Here is a 21,526-nt window from a genome sequence, read left to right as displayed (position 1 = left end):
TCTTGACAAGTGCATACACACCTCCGTAACCAACGCCCCGGCCAAGATGTCACATAGTTCCATTAACCCTGAAAACTGCCCCATGTCCCTTCCTCTAGTGTCAAAGAGACAGATGGGAATAATGCCTTCTAGAAGAGCAGTGACTGCTGAATTCCCCAGGGCTGGGTAGGAGGGTGTGTGAGTGGACAGAAAGGGGATGAGAGGCTAGGGAAGATTCCAGTTCCTGCCATTTTAAGGAAAGTGGATTTTAAGTGGAGAGTGATTTAACACTAAACCACCCCTAGATCTGGAGTGTTGGGAACCCTCCCTCTCCTTACCTTAGCCCAGGTAGAATTGCAGCCTGGCTCGAGAGGGGGTGGAGCTCAGATCACTGGCACAGAACCGTGCAGGGCAGGCCTGGGGAGGTCAGCCTGGGCCTAGCAGCTCCTGGCTCTGAGCTTCAGGTTCAGGAAGGGAAGTTCCGGCTGGTGCAAGGTCACTCAAGTAAGAGGTGGCTTTCCCCCTCCCTCTCCCCCACTCTGGGACTGGCTGAAGAGGAGCCCTGAACTTCCTCACTCTCTGACTTCAGGTCCTCCCAGGTCTGAGGGACCAAGTCTCCACCTACAGCTGCTAGGTACCCGGGCCCTGTCCCTGCGCCCCAGCCACCAGCACTTCTGGCTTGACAGCCCTTCCCAGGAGCCGCCGGCTCATTTGCATACTACAGTTCATTTGCATACTACTTAGGAAAAAAAGCCTTCGCCTTCCCCACCTGCAGCAAACTCCAGGCTGATTAGTTCTCCCCACATAGGAGAGTTAATTACTCTCCCGTGTACACCCGGTGTTTATTTGTAATCAGCAGAGGGCTGAGAAGATGGGGGGGGGGGGGGGAAACGCATGCAGAAGCAGCTGTCATTAGCCCAAATTCCAGAACAACTCCAAATGAGAGCACACTGCACTCCAAACCCCCAGCTCGGCCCTTGCATGCCCTGTAATGCACGCCCCATGTTCCTCGAGTGCTCTGGATCCACAAGAAACATGACCCGGAGTCATGGGAGTGTTAGACAAAGGCCAGAGAGTATTACAAAACCTGGGACCTAGGACCCAGCTGCGCCAGGGCACCTTCCAGAACTATCCTGGGGCGGCTCTGCTCATGACTCAGGTACGTCACTCCCCCCACCTCGGTTAATTGTTGATGAATGAGGTACCTCCACTAGCTCTCTTGAGAGGACCAAGGAAAGCACACCTCTCCACTCAGATGCCAGAACACCCCCCCCCCCAGCCCTTGCAAACTCCAGGGTTGGCAATTGCCTCCACCTGGGGGACCCAGCCTTTGCTGTCCTTCCCTCCCCTCTGCCTACATCCAGTCAACCTGACCTTGTCCCCCTCCCTCGGAGCAGTGTGAATGCCTCCAGAACTTCTCATAAGGTCTGGATGAGCCCAGCCATGGCATCAGGGTGAAAAGACCCTTTAGTGACAGAGCAGCAGGAGGGGATGGCTGTCTTCCACGGCCCCCCACCCCCCCATACAAGAATTCCAATACACTCAGTTGGGGCAGCTCAGGGGAGCCCCAAGGAATCAATTGCTCCTTGGGAACCCATAACCCTTTACAGATGGAGAAACTGAGGCTCTGGAGCTGTTAGGTTCTGGCACACTCAGCAGAGTTGGGCTGCCTACAGCCCACAGTGGCCTCTCCTGATGGAAAAAGAAAAAAGTATAGGGCAGGGGAAGATATGCAGAGGATAGCCTGCTGTGACAAGGATAGGGGACCTGGCAAGGACCCAGCACCCAAGCCCTGAGGGCTCTCTACCACAGCCCACTTCCATCTTTTTTGGTGGTTAATTTGACATAGGAGTCTCTCCGGTTTCTCTGCCTGCCTTGGCTGCAAACTGCAAACTGAAATCTTCAGATCTCAGCCTCCTGAGTAGCTAGGATTACGGATATAAGCTGTCAGCACCCAGTGTCTGTTTATAATTCTTTCCCCAAACTTCTCAGCAGGTCACCTGGCCACCTAAGTGGCCGGTGCGGGGAGGAGGGAAGGAGGGAGTTCATTTCCACCAGATGCTATTGTAGGACATAGGCCACACTGCCCTCTAGAGGCTGCGGAGCATTGGTGCCATGGTTCAGGTCCATTATTGACCTGGGCTTATAGCTGAGCTGCAGGAGACCCAGACGTAGGGAAAGAGACACTGAACAAGACAAATCTGAAGCCTCTAGGTTCCATCAAAACCCACCCAACAAAAGTTTTTAATCTGCAGGGGAGGCAAACAAAGCTCATGAGATTGTGGCAGGCTACTGCCGGATGGCTCAGCACTGGTCACCTGTCACTCAGGGAGATAAGAGAGCCAAAGTAGTGGTACTGGGATTTGAACTCAGAGCCTGAGCCCTGTCTCTTAGCATTTTCTCTCGAGACAGACACTCTACCACTTGCCCAACACCTTCACTTGCAGCTTTTTTTTTTGCTGGTTAACTGGAGATATGTGTTTTATGGATTTGGCTGTCAGGGATGGTTTTGAACCACAATCCCGTCATCTCAGCCTCTGGAATAGCTAGGATTATGGGGGTGAGCAACCTGAATCTTTTTTTATTAAGCATTTTTTATTGTAATTAGTAAAAGGGTTACATGATATTTGCCAGATAGAAGGTGCATTAATTCACATACATTGATACCCTTTCACATGTCTTGGGAGCAACCTGAATCTTTAGCCCCCTGCTCCTCTGCAGAAGAGCCTGGCTGACATGATGGAGGAAGGTTGATTCTGGGGAGGATGTTAGGGACCTTTTGGGACAATCTGCCTGCATCTTGGTCTGCCTCATCTTTGTAAGTGGAAAAAGCAAGGTTTGGAGATGTGTGATAAGCTGGCCCAAGGTCACACAGGTATCCATCTAGTGTACCGTCAATGTGGCGTTTATATCTGTAAGTAGTCCAGGTAGGAAGCTGTGTGCCATGCCTATTTTATAGGTGCAGAGGCTAGGAGAAGGGATGCTGTGAGCCCAAGTTCACACAGTGAGGATGACAGACAGACAGGAGGAACCCAGCCCCACTCACCTCCAACGTCCAGGAAAAGAAGAGAGGTGCTGGCACCCTTCAACCAAAACCTCCTGTTGATATGTGACATATTACATGCCACAGGAGACAGAAGGTGAAAAAGGAAGACAGGACTTTGAGACTCCCAGCTCTGGCCATTCCATACCCGCCAGGTAGAGCTGCCTTCCTTCACTCTCAGTGCACATGGTGGGGGAGGGGTGCAGAAAGATGAGGTCTGAACACACTGGTTCTAAGTGTGAGTGGCCTGGCTTCCAGAAGTTATGTGACTCAGGGTGGAAAGTGCCCTTGGCGTCCAAGCAGGTCAAATGACAGACCAGCAAGGAGGCTGTGCCTCAGGGTTAAGAAGTAAAGGCCAGCAAGGCTAGGTGAGACACTGGAACATTAACAGCGATGATCTCTAGATGGTAGAATTTAGGGGTGGGGATTTAGCTCGGCAGAAGAGCCCTTGCCTGGCAAGTGCAAGGCTCTGAGTTCAGTCCTCACCTCTGGGGGAAAAAAAAGCTAGATGGTAGAGCTTGTGGCTTCTAGCTGTGATAGACAGATAGACAGACAGACAGACAGATTTTTTCAGTGCTGAATTTGAAGCAAGTGTAGTCAGAGACTGCACACTCCCACCCTTGTTGTTTTAAGAAATGTTGAGAAAAGCCAATGGTTAAGTCACCTTCTTAGGCACCATTTTAACATATGTGTCATTCCAGGGTTAAAAGACCCCGAGGAAGAGCTGGGGGACAGTGGTTCACACCTGTAATTCTAGCTATCCAGAAGCTGACATTGACGTTCAAAGCCAGTCCAGACAAGAAACTCTAATCTCCAATTAATCAGCAAAAACAAAACAAAACCCGAGTGAGGCTGTGCTTAAGCAGGAGAGCGCCAGCCTTGAGTGAGGAGAATACACAGGCCCTGAATTCAAGTCCAGCTCCAAAAAGTAAGAAAGGAAAAAGAGGGAAAGAGAAAAGACAAGAGAAAAATAACCCCAAGAGGCAGAAGCTGTTGTTCCTAATTGTACATAAGGAAGCTCAGGAGGTGACATAACTTCTAGAAGCCAGGCCACCAGGAAGTGGTCATTTGAAAACTAACGACCAGGCTTTCTTCCCCCAAGCTCTCAGGCTTTGGGCACCATCCAGGCTGCGTTCACGGTCATGAAAATGGCCGACCACTTAGGAGGTTTTGAAACTCCTTCTGCCCTGATGTGTTTGGCTCCTGTGATCTTCCACTGTCCAGGCTCTCCACTGCCCCATCCTCACAGACACCACTGCCCTCCGGCAGCTGTGGCCTAAGTGACATCTCAAGCCCTCGTCCACACTCCAGTCTTGCTGAGATCAGCTTCTAAGGTGGCTTGGGGGCAGGGCCCGAGGGGGGAGGGACCTGGATGAGGGCAGGGAAGCGAAACTGGGCAGGAACGCATGGGGTTCCTGCTGGCCCTTCCTGTGGCTGTCCCTGCCGCCGTCCTCCGGATCCCTGAGCTGAGGGCACAAGCATCCAGTCGTGGTGTTGGGAGCCCAGGCAGGTGAGACCCAGCCTGGGTAGAGGGTTACCAGGCCCGGGAGTCAGGCAACTGAGGGCAGGCCAGAGGGAGACCACTGGTTCAGTGCTGGGACAGAGTTGAGGGACACTCCAGAACCCCAAATAGGTGAGTGGCAGAGCCGAACCTCCCAGGCGTGAGCTTGGAAGAAGATGGGGGATGGGACTCAGACCCAGAGTTGTAAATGGACTTCCTGGACTTGGGGTCCCCTAACATAAGAAGCTGGGGAGAGGCTGGGGGAGCCAGAGCCCAGGCCATGAGGAAGGAGCCTGGTCCTCAACGCTGAAGCGCCAGCAGAGATAGGCTTTGTGGTTCCTGAGCGCACAGAGCTCCACCATCTGGGGAAAGGTGTTAATTAAATACACAGCCGGCACTTGATAAATACTTGCTCAATGAAATCAGCCATCCGTGGAGTAGATGAGCCTGTGCGCCAGGGAGGGCAGTGGAGGCTCTGCTCCCTGGCAGTTGGTATCCGGAAGTGTGACCCCCAGGTAGAGGGTAGATGGGTCTGAGTGTGACACTGAGTGTGGGACAGGGCTTGGAGGGTCTGTGGGCAGGGGCTTAAGTATGTGAGCCGGGTGTGGTAGACAGGTGATGTGCAGCCGTCCTCGTCCTGTCTGTCTTCACAGTGCCATCATGGAGGCCCCTTGGGGATGGCTGTTGATCTGCATGCTGGCCGTGTCCCTGGCCCCTGCAGTGCCTCAGGATGTGTGCCAAGCCCCCCACGGAAAGGACGGGGCCGCAGGAAAACCTGGCCGCCCCGGCCGGCCAGGCCTCAAAGGGGAACGAGGAGAGCCGGGTACATGTGGGCCCTTGATTCAGGTGGAGGGTGGTTAGCTGGGCATGCAGGAGCCCCACAGGAAGCCCTTCCAGTTTGGGGACCAGGCCTTCTCCCTGTCTTTCCCTCCATACCCCAAACAAGCCTCTCCTGGTCCTACTTCCTTCTATGGCTCCACTTCCTCTACTGAAGAATTAGGGGCTTGAGTGATAAGAGGTCAGAGGCAGCACCCAGTCCTTGGTTCAGTTACCAGAATGATGACCACCAGGGGTGTGTGTGTGTGTGTGTGTGTGTGTGTGTGTGTGTGTGTGTGTGTGTGTGTTGGGGCTTTTTCTGCTTAAGGCTGATGCTTTGCCACTTGAGGCACACCTCCACCTCCAGCTTTTTGGTGATTACTTGCCGATAAGAGTTTCATCAATGGCTCATGCCTGTAATCCTAGCTACTCAGGAGACTGAGATTTGAGGGTCATGGTTCAAAGCCAGCCTGGCCAGGAAAGTCTGTGAGACTCTTATCTCCAATTAACCACCAGGAACACAGAAGTAGAGCTGTAGCTCAACATGGTAGAGCCCTAGCCGTGAACAAAAGAGCTCAGGGTCAGCATCCAGGCCCTAAGTTCAAGCCCCACCACTGACAAAAAGTCTCGCTCTTGAACCTTGACACAGATTTCAATCTCGTGAGTAGCTAGGATTACAGGTGCAAGCCAGCTGCACCAGGCTCAGAGTCAGGCTCCCAAAGGCCCTGTCATTCCCTTGCCTTTCCTCCCACAGATCTCTGGGGCTCCTGCTCCTTTCCCTGGGGAAGTCAAGCCTTGAGCCCCCACCCCTAAATCAGCTCTTCCCCCCCCCCACCCCCAGGTATCCCTGGCATCCGGACAGGCATCAGAGGCCCTAAAGGAGATGAGGGGGAGCCTGGGCCCTCTGGAAAACCCGGCAATGTGGGCTTCCACGGGCCCAATGGGCCCCTGGGGGACCAGGGCCCCCCAGGAATAAAGGGGATCAAGGGCAACCCAGGAGACATCAGGGCTCAGCCGCGGCCAGCCTTCTCGGCCGTGCGGCGGAACCCTCCCACAGGCGGCACCACCGTCATCTTTGACACGGTCATCACCAACGAGGAAGGTCCCTACCAGAGCCACTCCGGGCACTTCATCTGCAACGTGCCCGGCTTCTACTACTTCACCTTCCAAGTGGTCTCCCAGTGGGACATCTGCCTGGCCATCGCGCACGCCCCCAGGGGCCAGGCGGTGCAACACCGCCGCCAGGTGGGCTTCTGCGAGAACAACAGCAAGGGGCTCTTCCAGTTGATATCCGGTGGGACCGCGCTGCAGCTGCAACAGGGCGACCACGTCTGGATCGAGAGAGATGCCTCCAAGGGCCGCATTTACCAGGGCCCCGAGGCCGACAGCATCTTCAGTGGCTTCCTCATCTTCCCCTCAGCCTGAGCCAGAGAGCCCCCACCTCAGGCCTCCTCCCACTGTGCCCCCTTCTTCTCAGGCTCCCTTCATGTTCTGCTCTGTACACGGGGTGCTGTGGCTCCAGCCTCCTCAGGAAGGGGCAGATGAGAGCCTCGGGGAGTGGCCGGCTGCCCCTCTGCACACTGTAAGGGTCCTTTGAGACCTTTCTGGAATAAATGTGTGAGTCTGAGTGTGCCAGCCTCAGTGCAGTGGGGGTTTGGGGCACTCGGCAGGGAGCACAGGGGTGACTCTTGCTGAGTGCGAGAGGCAGTGGTCTGCGTCCTTACCAAGAGCCCATCGTCTGGGCTCCAAGCGAGATCCGGCCACTTGTCGACTGCCTATCGTGTGTGTGAGTGTGTGTATGTGTGAGTGTGTGTGTGTGTGTGTGTGTGTGTGTGTCACGTGCACTCTGTGGCCTCAGATTCCTTACCTGCAAGGTGGGAGGAGTGATCACACGTCCTGCAGGGAGCTTCTGGGAGATTCCATGACTCCACGTGTCCTAACTGCGGCCCAGTTCCTGGCCAGGGCTTTAGCTGTTACTGCATTTTGCTTGTTCTTGATAAGAAGCTCAGGCAGGTGTTGATGCCACTCCACAGACAAAGGGAACAAGGCCGAGGCAGGAAGTGGAAGACCCAGAGGAGAGGTGGGGCTTGCTTGTTGTGGCCACGTCTGTGTGTGACAGTCACCCTTCCCAGCCCCCCAGCTGCAATTGGCAAAGCACACTGGCACTTCTCCACCCCAGGCCAGGAATCAGAGAGGGAAAGACATTGGTCCACAGACCTTCCCGAAGCTGCAATTCCTGAAAGGCCTCCACACCAGCTGGCCGGGGACTGGGCTGCTGTCAGCTGCCTGCCAAGCATCCACCTGGGCTGGGGAATACACACTCACACACACGTGCACAGAACACAAACACATGTATGTAGATGACCACACACATGCACAGACCACAAACATGCATGCAGTCACACTTGTGTACAGACCACAAACACACAATCACAGGTACAGATCACAAACATGTATAGACCACAATATATACACATATACAAACCACAAACACACAATCACACACATGCACAGGTCACACAGTCACACACATACACAACTCACTCATGTATATTCATATGTATACATAATCACACATGTGGAAGACTACAGACTCGTGTTCAATCACATATGTACACAAACACATGCACAGTCCTGCAAGACATATATACAGATAATCACCACACACATGGCACTCACATATCCATATAATACATGTGTGTGTGCACGCATACCCATGCTGTCTCTGTTGGGCTTTCCTTGGACTGGAGCTCATCTACTTCTCATAACACACGGGTTCTGAGCTGTCCTTCAGTGAACACTGGTTATAACTACAAACACACACACACACACACACACACACACACACACATTCAAATACACACAGGTGTAGACAATGGTGGGGGAATGCATGAGCTGTTGTACCAGGCACTGCCTGCCTCAACCTTCGAGGAACATTTGTCAGCCATTCAAAATATGCCTTCTCTCTCCCCCCTCTGTCACTCTGTGCCGCTCTTGTCTCTCTTGCTCATGTGTATGTTTCACATACATGCACACACACTGAATTCACATCTCCAGACCCCTGCCCTCAGGCATACACACAGCTCACACCTGGCATGAACAAGTTTTAGAAATACTCTCCTCCCCCTCACAAACATGCACATACCATTCTCAGAGACCCAGGGACTGTCCCTTGCCCGCTACCCACCCACCAGCACAACCCACCCAGTTCTGACATGCCATACTCAGGACCCTGTCCTCACCCCTCCCACCAATAGCCTCTAGAGGCAGGAAGGAGTAAGGGCCCCCTTGAGAGAGGGGACACCCCCCCCACACACACACACACTGGAGCCCCTGCATGTCAGGAGAGGCCTGGAGAGTCTCACCTTAAATTCTACCCAGCCCCAGCCGCTGCCTCTCTGGTCTTCCCAGGAGGGAAAGCTGAGCTGGGCCAGGTAGGCAGGGCAGGGAGGGAGGCTGAGCATGTGCCGAGGCTGCCACCTGCTGGACAAGCCAGGCCCAGGTGCAGAGGAAGCGAGGATAGAAGATGGGAGCCTGGAGCTAGACTCCACGACACAGAGCCCCCAGGTTCTGCTCTTCCCAGTCCCCGCCCACCAGAGACTCCCAGGGCCCGTAGCACCCCAGGTCTTTATCTTGTCCTATGCTCTGCAGCCCTGTGCCACAGGATGGACAGTCCAGGCAACCAAGGCCCTGGAGGACACTCAGGCTCAGCACCAACTTCATCCTCAGAACCTCACGGAAGGGATCCGACCCCAGCCAGAGGGCCTCCCCACCAGGGGCCAAGTGGAAGCCAGGACACCGGCGTGGAAGGAGAGCAGAGCAGGAACCCATTCTTCACTCCGGAGCCTGGGTCCCAGGCTGGGCACTAGTGCCTCACACCTGTAGTCTCAGCTATGCAGAAGACTGAGATCTGAAGATGGAGGTTCAAAGCCAGCCCAAGCAGACAAATCCAAGAGGCTCTTATCTCTAATATCAGCAAAAATAAAGTGGAGCTATAGCTCAAGTGGTAGAGTGCCAGCCAAGAGAGAGCACAAGGGCTCCAGACAGACTGGGCACACAGGGGGCCAGTCCCGTTCTGAGGCTGTTGTGCCTGGGCTCTGTCTACTAACCTGTACACAGAGAGCATGTACGTAGCACACATGTACACACACATGTGCATGCATACACTATTTCATGCATGCATCCTGAACCAGGTGGTGAAGCTGCACACATTTCCTCATTCTAGGCACATGTGACCCTAGCCACACGAGAAGGAAGGGTAGACAGGGGTATTGCTGTGTTCAGTCAGGCTCAGAACACAAATGAAAGTGTCCAGTCAGGGCAAATCTCAGGAAAGGGGATGTGGGAGGGTGGGGTGGGGGAGGGGAGCAGTGGGGGAGGGGTGCCTAGTCCTATCTAGGCAGTCCTTGCTCCGGTCACTCCGACATGGTGTCCTCCTGCCTGGGAGAGGGACACAGAGCCATGGACACTGCTGTGACTGCATCGGCAATCTCCCACCCCACCCCAGGTGAAGCTGAGACCCTGCGCATGCCCAGGTGAGAGCCAATGGCAATTTCCCTGGCAGCTTCCTGAGCTCTGGCTCCCTCTGCTTGAGGAGGAGCCACCCTCTCCCTCAGGCCCAGGGAAGGAGCCCCACAGTCCATCCACCGTGGACCCAGGGTGAGGGGGCTCCGAGAAGGAGGGGGAAGGGAGTAATGGAGAGCGGGGGCTGGGGTCCAGCTCCACCATCTCCCCACCCAGCCACCTGTTAAAGATGGACCCGGGACCCAACTGCCTGCCCTTCCGTGGACTCCACCTGCTGCTGCTCCTACTGGTCCTGCCCCTCGGGGCCCAGGCCAGTACCAGCTGCTACGGAATCCCAGGGATGCCAGGACTGCCCGGGGCTCCCGGGAAAGATGGACACAATGGCCTGCCAGGGCCCAAGGGGGAACCAGGTGAGTCTGCCAGACTCGAGCCAGGCCCAGCGGCTGAGACAGTACATCTTGGTGGGGTGCTGGGGGTGGGACTGCCATGTTGGCTCTGGGCCTCCCACAGCTAACCTGGGCCCTTGGCCTCATCCCCTGTCCCAGGGGGCAGCAGGGAGAGTCACAGTGGACCAAGTGGTCACAGCCTCAGGCAAATGAAGGTGTCCTCTACCATCTTGTTACAACTGCTCTGATGCTCACCCAGCCACGTGACAGTGGCCACACCATGCACACATCCGCTGCACTGACCGGCAGGGTTGCAGCTGGCCCAGCCCCTCCTTCCATGACCACATGCCACTTTACATGACAGCGCCTCACTTTCCTCATCTGTAATACCAGGGAAGTTGAACTGGGCTGCAGGGGGCTGGAGCAGCTGGGGAGAGCAGCCTGTCTCGAGGGTGGCTCCTGGCGTGGGTTCTGTGTGCCACATAGACATAGGTGAGGGGGAGACGGAAGTGGCACTCGGGATCAGACACATGTGCTGTGTGGCCTGGCAGCCTAGGAAAAGCGCAGGCCCCTTGCAAGAAAAATAACCCAATAAAGTTAGTTAGGCTTAATCGCACAGGTGCTGATTCCATGGATGTATACGTGTGACACACTCAGAGTGGTGTGCAAATATCACTTTCCCAGTTTTGATCATGTGCATGAGTTATGCAAGGCACATCATTGGGTAAACTAGGCCAGGGGTATAAGGGACCTCTCTGTCGTGTGTGTGTGTGTGTGTGTGTGTGTGTGTGTGTGTGTGTGTGTGTGTGTGTGCTGGCATTGGGGCTTGAATTCAGAGCCTGGACACTGTCCCTCGGCTTTCTTTCTTAAGGTTGACATTCTGCCACTTGAGCCACAGCTTCCCTTCTGAGTTTTTGCTGGTCAATTGGAAATAAGCATGATCTTTCCTACCAGGATTGCCTTCAACCCTCAAACTTCAGATCTCAGCTTCTTGCATAGCTAGGATTACAGACAGAACACACTGGTGCCTGGCTGCCACCACTGCTGCTGCTGCCTCTCCTTCTCCTTCTCCTTCTTCTTCTTCTTCTTCTTCTTCTTCTTCTTCTTCTTCTTCTTCTTCTTCGTCTTCCTCCTCCTCCTCCTCCTCCTTCTCCTCCTCCTCCTCTTCCTCGTTTTCTTCCAATTTCTATAATTCTATAATTATTTCAAAGATAAAAGTTTGAAAAATTGCACACAGAAAATTAAGTGATGAGCTTTGGAGGAGCTGAAGCATTCATGAATAAGCTCCATGAGCTTCTGGGCAATTTTGACTTTTGTTTAAAAACAAAACAAATAACAACAAACCCCTGGTAACCAGGATGAGGTCTGAATTTGCTAACATTGAACTCTGATTTGAAATGTTTTGAGCCCCACACATGCTGAATGGAAGGTGCCTGGGCCAGATGGTCTCCCTGCACTGACACCTCCTCTGACAGTCTCTGGCATCTCCTAGTGCTGTCTGCACACATACACACACACACACCCCACAGATGTGGAATCCAAGACCATGAGACAGGGAAGTGCCTTAGATAAATCAGAAGGCAAGCCATTCCCTTAGGGACTGTTCATCTGAGAAGGAAATTCTAGAGACAAGACCCTGGAAGCTGGGCACCCGTGCCACACCTATAACCCTAGCTACTCAGGAGACTGAGATCTGATGACAGCAGATAGCAGAGGGACAGCGTGGGTAAAAAGGTCTATGAAACTCTTATCTCCAATTAAGCAGCAAGACGCTGGAAGTGGAGCTTGGGCTCAAGTGGTAGAGTGCTAGCCTTGAGAAAAAAAAAAAAACTCAAGGAGCTGGGCACAGTGGCTCACACCTGTAGTCCTAGCTACTCAGGAGGCTAAGATCTGAGGATCGTGGTTCGAAGCCACCCCAGGCATGAAAATCTATGAGACTTTTATCTCCAATTAACCACCAGAAAACTGAAAGTGGTGCAGTGGCTCAAAGTGGTAGGGCACTGGCCTTGAGCTGGAGAGCTTAGGGACGGCACCTAGGCAAAGAGTTTAAGCCCCAGGACCACCAACACACACACACACACACACACACACACACACACACACACACACACCACTGAAAGATACCCCCAGAGTCCCTCTTCTCAGTCCTTGCCCCATCTTTCTTTCTCTAGGAATTCCAGCCATCCCTGGGACTCAAGGACCCAAGGGACAGAAAGGAGAGCCTGGTAAACCTGGCCAATCTGGGAAAAATGGCCCCATGGGAGCCCCAGGGATGCCAGGAGATCAGGGCCCCAGGGGGCCTCCCGGGGTGCCAGGGGACGAGGGCAGGTACAAGCAGAAGCACCAGTCAGTGTTCAGCGTCACTCGGCAGACTTCCCAGTACCCAGCAGCCAACGGCCTGGTCAAGTTCAATTCGGCCATCACCAACCCCCAGGGGGATTACGACCTCAGCACCGGCAAGTTCACCTGCAAAGTGCCGGGCCTCTATTACTTTGTTTACCACACGTCACAGACAGCCAACCTGTGTGTGCACCTGTACCGCAGCGGCGTCAGGGTGACCACCTTCTGCGACCACATGTCCAGCAGCAAGCAGGTCAGCTCCGGGGGCGTGGCACTGCAGCTGCAGGTGGGGCAGGAGGTGTGGCTCGCCGTCAACGACTACAACGGCATGCTGGGCACAGAGGGCTCTGACAGTGTCTTCTCCGGCTTCCTGCTCTTCCCTGACTAGTGTGACAGGCCAGCACCAGACCACCGCTGACCACCTCCTTCCACGTCCCACTTCCTAGCTCTATGTTCCCTACCTGATGGACTCCTCCTCCAGGAAGCCCACCTAACGCCCAACCCTCTCGGTTCCCTGCCTCCTCTGAGCTCTTTCAGGGGTCATTGCTTGTCCCATTGCTTTGATACTTAACCAGATTGTCGTTCACTTGTTTTGTTGTAGTTACTGGAAGAGGCAGGGAGATCTGTGAATAAATAATTATCCTGAGAAATATGCATGGACCCGATTTTTTTTTTTCTTCCAGTGGTGAAGCCCTGAACTCAGGGCATTGGATAGCGTAGACTGCAGCTTGGCTGTCAGCATTGAGACATGTGGTCCCATTTGGCCTGGTGGGAGCAAGATGCTCAAAGGTGGTTTGGGCTGTCAGAGGTCCCCTGAGGACCGTGTGCTGTCATGTGGGTGGAGGAGAGGGGGCCTGGCTGCCAGTCAACCTGCCAGGCTCACAGGTAAACGGGAGGGTTTGAATTCCCAGTTCTCTGCTGGATTTGGGAGCCCAGGGCTCAGGAGGAGTTAAGGCAACGGTAAGCCGAGCACAAGGAAATGGTAACGTGTGCTGAACGCTGAATGAACGGGGGAAATGGAGTGAACGAATGCATGCCTCAGTCTAGATGTGATGCTGTCCTCTCCTGTAATCCCAGCACTGGGGAGACTGAGGCCAGAGAATAACAAATCTGAGGCCCAACTGGGTTCTACACAAGACTCTCTTCCCAAAACAGGGGGAAAAATGGTTGGTTCACTGGATAAAGGAGAGGCTAAAAGCAGAAGAGATGAGTGGACAGATTTTTAAAAAAAAAATCAGAGTAGCTGACATTGGCTGAGCTCCTGCTAAGCACTGGGCCTATGCTTAGGGCTTCATGCTCACGGACTTATTTAATATTCGTATCTGTGCTTGGGGATGGGCACGAAGGAGTAGGAGAGAGGGAGAAGCCCTCTCCCACTTCCCCCTCCCTGCTCCATAATCCCCCCCACCCCACCCCACCCCCAGCCAAATGTCTCACTTCAAATAACACACAGACTCTGTGGTCCCCAAAAGACTGTTTAAAATCACAGCTGCCCACAAGCTAGCAAGTCTTGGCTGTCCCCAGCTGCCACGAGGGCTTGAATTCAGGTGTCCACAGGATGGTGAGAACCCTTGAGCAGTGCCCCTTGTCTGCTGGGAGGGAAGGAGGGAGACAGGAAGACACATGAGAAGTACAGGAATTAGGGGCGTAGGGACCTGCTCACTGTGTCAGGGCAGGGTGGGCAGGGCCAGGACCTAGTCACTGGCCACAACAGCCACAATTGCCACTCCATCAACCACTTGGTGGCTGGCCAACCATGATACCAATGACACCTTGCTCCTCATCTCTCTTTTGTTTAAAAAAATCAACGTACCATTTATACAGGCCCCAGTGGCAGATCAGAAACCTGTACCCTGGCAACTATGCCAGTAACCCATCTGAGCCCACAGAGAGTGGACGTGTGTTTGCTAATTCCACAGTTTGTGCTCTGCCTCCGCCTCTGCCTCCTGCCCCAAGTCTCAACAACCTTCTCATCCCATCAGGAGACTGGGGCCTGCAGTTTCCCCCTCCTCTCTGTCCCCCTTCCCTTCCTTCTGCCCCCCCCCCTTTCTCTCTGGTGAATCTACTCTCTGCTCCTTCTCACCTTAGTCCAGAGCCTCTCTCTGGTTCTTATCAATCTTTGGGTTTTATCAAACTTTTCTTCCCATAACACCTCATGCAGTGAACACTCCATCCTTGTGTGTGTATAAATTGTATAACAAGGGTTCACTGCAGTATTTTTATGCTTGTGTATAATTCATAGTGAGGACATTCACCCTCTCCATTCTACATTTATGAGCCCAACAGATTTTTCCTCTGTAAGCATAAGAAAGTCCCCAGATCCCATGTTCTCAAATAGGCACCACATGGCCTTTGTTTCAACAGCTCCAGTACTGTGGTGTCTGGATCCTGATGCCAGGGATATGTCCCTGGCACTGGCTATTGCCTTCTTCTGTGACGCTGATCTCAGAAACATTGGATGTGGAGTCAGTCTGCTGGTCCAGGAAGCTCCAGGGGGTACAGGACTCATGGTGGATCCCCCTAAGACAGCAACTAAGAGCAAACACTGAGACCCCTCTGGGTCTCAGTTTCCCCACATACAGAAATAAGAGGAAATGGGCCCATGATCTCTGAATCCCCTTTGGCCCTCGCTTGGTGTTGTTTTTAGATCAATAAACAACAAGGTGTTGCCTGTAGCTGTTCTTGCCATTAGCTCCAACCAAGCTAGGAGTAAATAAGTAATGAACACATTTAAAATTCATTATTAGATTATTTTCTGAAAGCAGGCAGAGCAGAGATGCAGAACAAAAAGGGACAGGTGAGGAGGGCCCAGACCCCGTGTGCCATGAACACTGAACACGTCCCCTGCACCCCCTCCTCCTCCTAGGGCCAGCCACAGCTGTTGAGCGAATATAATGACAGCCCTATCCTAGACAGGAGAAAACTGGGGCTTCCCTGGACTGAAAATCTTTAGTTGGCAAGGGGTAGAGTCAGAATTCAAATCAAGAACTCTGATTTCAAACCCAGGGCAGGCACAAGATGGATGTCCTGGGCCCTAAGGCAGGCCACGGGAGGATGGGGTTCCTGGCACAGTGGCCAGCTGTGGACACTTGCTCAGGACAGCCCATCCCCCAGCTGCTGAGTCGGCAAAACCACACATTGACCGCCCCCCATGCATTTATGGGAACCTTCCCCAGCAGGCAGAAATGGGACCTGAAACTGCCTGAATTCAGCAGGATGGGGAGACCAGGGTGACAATGGGAACAGCCCAGGGGACTTCAGGAAGGGACAGTCAGGGGGAAACCCTTCGGCCTCTGTGGCGAGGAGCTTCCTCTTTGGACACAGAGCAGCAGACTTTGGGCTCTGACTTCTGGTCCCACAGCGGCCAGCCTGGCACCGACACTCCAGGACACCAGGTTCTGAGGTAAGATGGGGCTCAGCTCTTGAGCCAGGGCAGTGTGGTAGAATATAGGAAGAACCATTCTGGGGTTCTGTGAGCCCTAAAAGAGATCACTCTAGATATATGCTCTTGGCTCCAAACACGACAGTGATCCAGACGCTGGGGGTGGTACACCCAGGTCCTCTCCCAAGTGCTGCGAAGCTCAGCTGCCTCCGGTGGGGAGGTTTTCTGTGTGTTTTCCTTCCTAGGCTGTGGGTCCTGAGCAAACTCAGTGTTTTGGAACTGTGACTGCCTGACACACACACACACACACACACAAATGTTTAGCATTGGATGGAGTCCGAATTGTAAAGAGAGCAAAAGGCCAGGCCAAGGACTGGACTACATGGACCATTCTGAGAGCTGGTGCCGTGGGGTTGTGGCTAGGTGGACACACGTGGCCCATCACCATCTGTGGGCTTCTTCCTGGTTCTCTTGGATTAAGAAGGCCCAATTGCCCTCTCAGGGCACCTGGAGAAATTCAAGAACGTTCTGTGAGCAGAGCTGGTCCGGCAGGCTGGTGGGGACTCTGGGTCCATTCCTTACTATATGGTGCCGAGTAAGCAGCCTGCCTCCCAGAGCCTCCGGGTCTTCTTTGGTATAGAAATGAGTTTCTACCATGTGGTGACGTCCTGCGGACACAAGAGTGACTGCTTGCATAAACACCCCCCAAATTCAGAAGCCCTAATGGCTGGGAACATGTGGGATTGGGCCCCGCGCTCAGTCAGCCCTGCCCTGTGCAATCTCTACTCCTGTTGCTCTTATCCTTCTGCTCCCCTCTGGTCCAGGCTTCCTGCAGGCTTCCAGCTTTTGCGCTACCTTGGAATCTTTCCTCCATCTTTCTTTCCTCCTAGAGCATTCTTACCTCAACCCTATCTGAACCTCCAGTTTCAGTCAAATCATCTCCTGGTGGGAAAACTCTCACAAATCTCACAAAGCCAGTTACCACCTCCCAAACCCATGCCAACCCCGCCCCCTCAGGGCACCCATACGACCCATCTCCAAGGGCATCAGTCACAGCCTGCAGCTCGGTCTGCCTATTTGTCAACTCTTTCCTCCTGGGGCCTTGAAGACAGGGACCATATTTTGTCTTGCTCATCACTGTATCCCCAGGACCTAGTACAGGGTTTGGATAGATTGGTAGGTGGATGGATGGATGGATGGATGGATGGATAGACAGACAGATGGATGGATGGATGAATGGATAGAAAGATGAAGAGCGGGGCCAGGAGTTTGGCGTAGTGGTAGGGTGCTTGCTTAGCATGCACGAAGACCCGGGTTCAATTCCTTGGTACCACATGCATAGAAAAAGCCAGAAATGGTGCTGTGGCCAAAGTGGTAGAGCTCTAGCCTTGAGAAAGTCCAAGGGACAGTGCTCAGGCCCTGAGCTCAAGCCCAGGACTGGCAAAAAAAAATAAAGATGGAGAGAAAGATGAAGAGCTGATAGATGGGTGGAAGAGGCATGAATGGGTGGTTGGAGAGATGGATGAGAGGTTGAAGGGACTGATGGAAATATGGATAAATGGATGGACTGAGGAATGGGAGAAAAGGAGGAAGGGAGAAAGGATGGGAAGGAGGGAGGATGGAATGGCGGGAGGGAGGGAAGAAGGATGAGAAGAAGAGAGGAAGGAAAGAAGAATGGGAAGGAGGGAAAAAGGGAAAAGGACAGAAAGGAGGGAGGAAGGATGGGACAGAGGGAGGAAGGGAGGAGGGGTGGGAGGGAGGGGGAAAGGGAGGAAAGAGAGGAGGAGGGGTGTCGTAGTCACTCCCACCCCTCGTCTTCCCCACAGGAGGCAGCTGGGAGAGAGCCATGAACACCCCATGGAGCGGCTTCACAGTGGGGCTCGCAGTGCTGCTCCTGGGTCCACTCCAGGTCTCCTGGGCTCAGAAGAGTTGCACGGGGCCGCCGGCCATCCCCGGCATTCCGGGCATCCCCGGGTTACCTGGCACAGATGGCCAACCTGGGGTACCAGGGCCAAAAGGAGACACAGGTACTGCACGCGGGGGAGCACAAGGGTCACCAGCCAAGGCAGAAGTCCTCCCTCCTGAGGCACAGGTCCCGGCCCTGGAGACCACAAATGCACTTGGAAAGCCAGTGACTGCGCCAGCAGGGACTTAGGGTCCCCATTTCCACACAGAAACACTTTGATGCTCAGCAAACCTCTATGTCTTCTTCATGGAGGCCCAGAGAACAATAAGACCTAGACCACACGGGTGAGGGGAAGGCGCCTCCCAGTCCACCCGGACAGACAGACAGACAGACAGAACACGGAGAGCTCAGCAGCCCTGAGCTCAGGTTCACCTCCAGGGCGAGCACCTCCCGACTGACAATGGGGTATTTTTAAAGGGGTATCTCTGGATCCCAGTGAGACTCCCTACCAGGAAAACCCCTCTTATAACAGGGCAATTTCTTCCTTTTCTTCTCCTTCTCCTTCTCCTTCTCCTTCTCCTTCCTCCTCTTCCTCCTCCTCCTCCTCCTCCTCCTCCTCCTCCTCCTCCTCCTCTTCTTCTTCTTCTTCTTCTTCTTCTTCTTCTTCTTCTTCTTCTTCTTCTTCTTCTTCTTTTTGGTGGGTCATGGGACTTGAACTCTGGACCTGGGCGCTGTCCCTGAGCTCTTCAGCTCAAGGCTACCACCCTACCCCTTGAGCCACAGCCCCACTTCCAGTTTTCTAGTGGTTAATTGGAGATAAGAGTCTCACATTCTTTAGTGCCTGGGCTGGCTTTGAACCATGATCCTCAATCTCAGCCTCATAAGTAGCTAGGATTACAGGCATAAGCTACCACATCCTGCAATTTCTTCATTCTTTTGTGGGGTGTGTGTGTGTGTGTGTGTGTGTGTGTGTGTGTGTGAGAGAGAGAGAGAGAGAGAGAGAGAGAGAGAGAGAGAGAGAGAGAGAGACAGAGAGAGACAGAGACAGAGACAGAGAGACAGAGAGACAGAGACAGAGACAGACAGAGACAGAGAGACAGAGAGAGAGAGAGAGAGAGAGAGAGAGAGAGAGAGAGAGAGAGAGAGAGAGAGAGAGAGAGAGAGAGAGAGTTCTAGGGCTTGAACCCAGGGTCTAGGTGCTGTCCTTGAGCTTCCTTTGCTCAAGGCCAGTGTTCTACCACTTGAGCTTCCTTTGCTCAAGGCCAGTGTTCTACCACTTGAGCCACAGCTCACTTCCCACTTCTTGGCTAGGCTGGCTTTAAATCATAATCCTCAAATCTCAGCCTCCTGAGTAGCTGAGATGACAGGCGTGAGCCACCAGCATGTGACAATTTCTTTATTCTTTTAGTCTGGAGTCCTGGAGCCACCCTCTGAGCCAGCCCCACTCTTCCCACGAACTTTTTTTTTTTCTTGCCAAGTTCTGAGGCTTGAACTCAGGACCTGGGCACTGTCCCTGAGCTTCCTTTGTTCAAGTCTCACACTCTACCACTTGAGCCACAGCACCACTTCTGACTTTTTCTGTGCATGTGGCACTGAGGAATTGAACCTAGGGCTTTATGCAGGCTAGGCACGCACTCTACCACTAAGCCACATTTCCGGGCCCATGATTTCCTTTAATCCTCATAATCCCACAAAACATCAACACCCGATTTTGCAGATGAAGAAGCTGAGCCTCAGAGAATATGACCTTTGTAAAGGCAATAAAGCTAGTAGTGGAAGTGTGACAGAGACGCATGTGTCCCAAGAGCCCAGCTTCTCAGACACTGTCCTCTGCCACTGTACTGGAAAACAAGTGTTGCATTGTACCAAACCAGGAGGAAGTAGCTGAAAAAGTGTTGAGAAGGATTCTGCATCCACTTCCTGATGCAGTGAGGATGCGTGTGGTGATTGACTAAGGATGTCTGCCATGGGTGAGGGAAGGGGCTGGCACACAGACAGTGATCTCATTACTCTTGCTGTAGGTTAAAGCCTGACAAGGATGTTGCATGACCAGAGACAAAAGGCAGTACTGATGCCTTCCTGGGGGCAGGAAGGGAGGGAGGGAAGGAAGGAGGGAGGGAAGGCGTGCTGCTTTCCTTCCTGTGAAGTGCCACCGAGTTGGGGAGCTCTGTGCCCTCTTGCATGCTCCCATACTTTCACAAATGGGAAGTCAAGTTCCAGAGGGACCAGCTAAGGCCCCCACCCAAGCACATTGCTGTGGGGTCAGTGGCCTCCAGGGTCCTCATTGCTCTTGCCTTTGTCTCCCCCCAGGCCTTCCAGGACTAGCTGGAGACCATGGTGAGTTTGGAGAGAAGGGGGACCCAGGGATTCCTGGGAATCCAGGGAAAGTTGGCCCCAAGGGACCCATGGGCCTTAAAGGTGCCCCAGGCCTCCCTGGACCCCCTGGTCCCAAGGGTGAATCAGGTGACTACAAGGCCACGGAGAAAATAGTTTTCTCCGCCCTGAGGACCATCAACACGCCTCTGCGCCGGGGACAGGCCATCCGCTTCGACAGTGTCATCACCAACACCAACCGCAACTACGAGGCACGCAGCGGCAAGTTCACCTGCAGCGTGCCCGGGCTCTACTACTTCACCTACCACGCCAGCTCCCGGGGGAACCTGTGCGTGAACCTCATGCGTGGCCGCGAGCCTGTGCAGAAGGTGGTGACCTTCTGTGACTATGCCCAGAACACCTTCCAGGTCACCACGGGCGGTGTGGTCCTCAAGCTGGACCAAGGAGAGATGGTCTTCCTCCAGGCCACCGACAAGAGCTCCCTGCTGGGCATCGAGGGTGCCAACAGCATTTTCTCTGGATTCCTACTCTTCCCCGATGTGGAGGCATGAGGACCAGGCCACCCCTGAGCCCTGTTCCACTCCCCCACACACACCCTAACACCAGCCCTGATCTGATCTAAAGCCTGGAGCAGAGCTCTGGGAATGCTGAATAAATGAATCCATGAGTGAATAAATAAACTCTTCAATACCAAAGCCAAGTGTTCTAGTTCAACTGTGGGTTCCAGCACCTGGCACAGGATAAGGGTTTCGAAATGAAAACTGGTAGCTGGTAACTCATGCCTATAATCCTACCTACTCAGCAGGAGGAGATCTGAGGATCAAGGTTCAAAGCCAGCCTGGGTAGGAAAGTCTGTGAAACTCACATCTCCAATAAACTACTCAGAGAAAGGCAGAAGCGGCGCTGTGGCTCAAGGGATAGAGAGCTGCCTTGAGCACAAAATGGATCATGGGGCGACTTCTTTATTCTTTTATTTTGTAGTACTGGAGCAGCCCTCTGTACCAGCCTCTCTCCTCACATGATCTCTTTTTGCACGTTTGTTTGCTTGTTTGCTTGTGTTTTGCTGATCCCAGGGCCAGCAAAAAGATAAAAATAAAATAAAGTACCTGGGATTTTTTTTTTGCCAGTCCTGGCTTGAACTCAGGGTTGACCACTGCCCTTGAGCTTCCCTAAGGCTAGAGCTCTACCACTTGAACCACAGCACCACTTCCAGATTTTTCTATGTATGTGATACCCAGGAATCGTGCATGATAGGCAAGCACTCTACCACTAGGCTACACTACCGGCCCAGTACCTAGGAATTAACCTAACCAAA

General features: G+C 53.5%; 3 protein-coding genes across 3 annotated transcripts; all 3 read left to right on the top strand.

Annotated features, from left to right (window-relative positions):
- The first annotated feature begins 4,450 nt into the window (after positions 1 to 4,450).
- Positions 4,451 to 6,966, top strand: C1qa (complement C1q A chain). Its single transcript, XM_090333872.1, has 3 exons — positions 4,451 to 4,532; positions 5,177 to 5,346; positions 6,181 to 6,966. The coding sequence occupies exons 2-3, from the start codon at positions 5,184 to 5,186 to the stop codon at positions 6,762 to 6,764; spliced, it is 747 nt and encodes a 248-aa protein (XP_090189998.1). The 5' UTR covers positions 4,451 to 4,532; positions 5,177 to 5,183; the 3' UTR covers positions 6,765 to 6,966.
- Positions 6,967 to 9,729: 2,763 nt separating this feature from the next.
- On the top strand, positions 9,730 to 13,243 carry C1qc (complement C1q C chain). The gene is made up of 3 exons (XM_090333871.1): positions 9,730 to 9,874; positions 10,059 to 10,273; positions 12,421 to 13,243. The coding sequence occupies exons 1-3, from the start codon at positions 9,765 to 9,767 to the stop codon at positions 12,975 to 12,977; spliced, it is 882 nt and encodes a 293-aa protein (XP_090189997.1). The 5' UTR covers positions 9,730 to 9,764; the 3' UTR covers positions 12,978 to 13,243.
- Positions 13,244 to 15,845: 2,602 nt separating this feature from the next.
- Positions 15,846 to 20,906, top strand: C1qb (complement C1q B chain). Its single transcript, XM_090333869.1, has 3 exons — positions 15,846 to 15,992; positions 17,798 to 17,998; positions 20,188 to 20,906. The coding sequence occupies exons 2-3, from the start codon at positions 17,818 to 17,820 to the stop codon at positions 20,760 to 20,762; spliced, it is 756 nt and encodes a 251-aa protein (XP_090189995.1). The 5' UTR covers positions 15,846 to 15,992; positions 17,798 to 17,817; the 3' UTR covers positions 20,763 to 20,906.
- Positions 20,907 to 21,526: the final 620 nt, after the last annotated feature.

The sequence above is a fragment of the Megascapheus bottae genome, chromosome 6 (genome assembly GCF_031878675.1).
Source record: "Megascapheus bottae isolate mThoBot1 chromosome 6, mThoBot2.hap1, whole genome shotgun sequence".
NCBI classification, from domain to species: domain Eukaryota; kingdom Metazoa; phylum Chordata; class Mammalia; order Rodentia; family Geomyidae; genus Megascapheus; species Megascapheus bottae.
The sequence above is the reverse complement of the archived record's forward strand: the minus strand, read 5'-3'. Positions and strand labels throughout refer to the sequence as shown.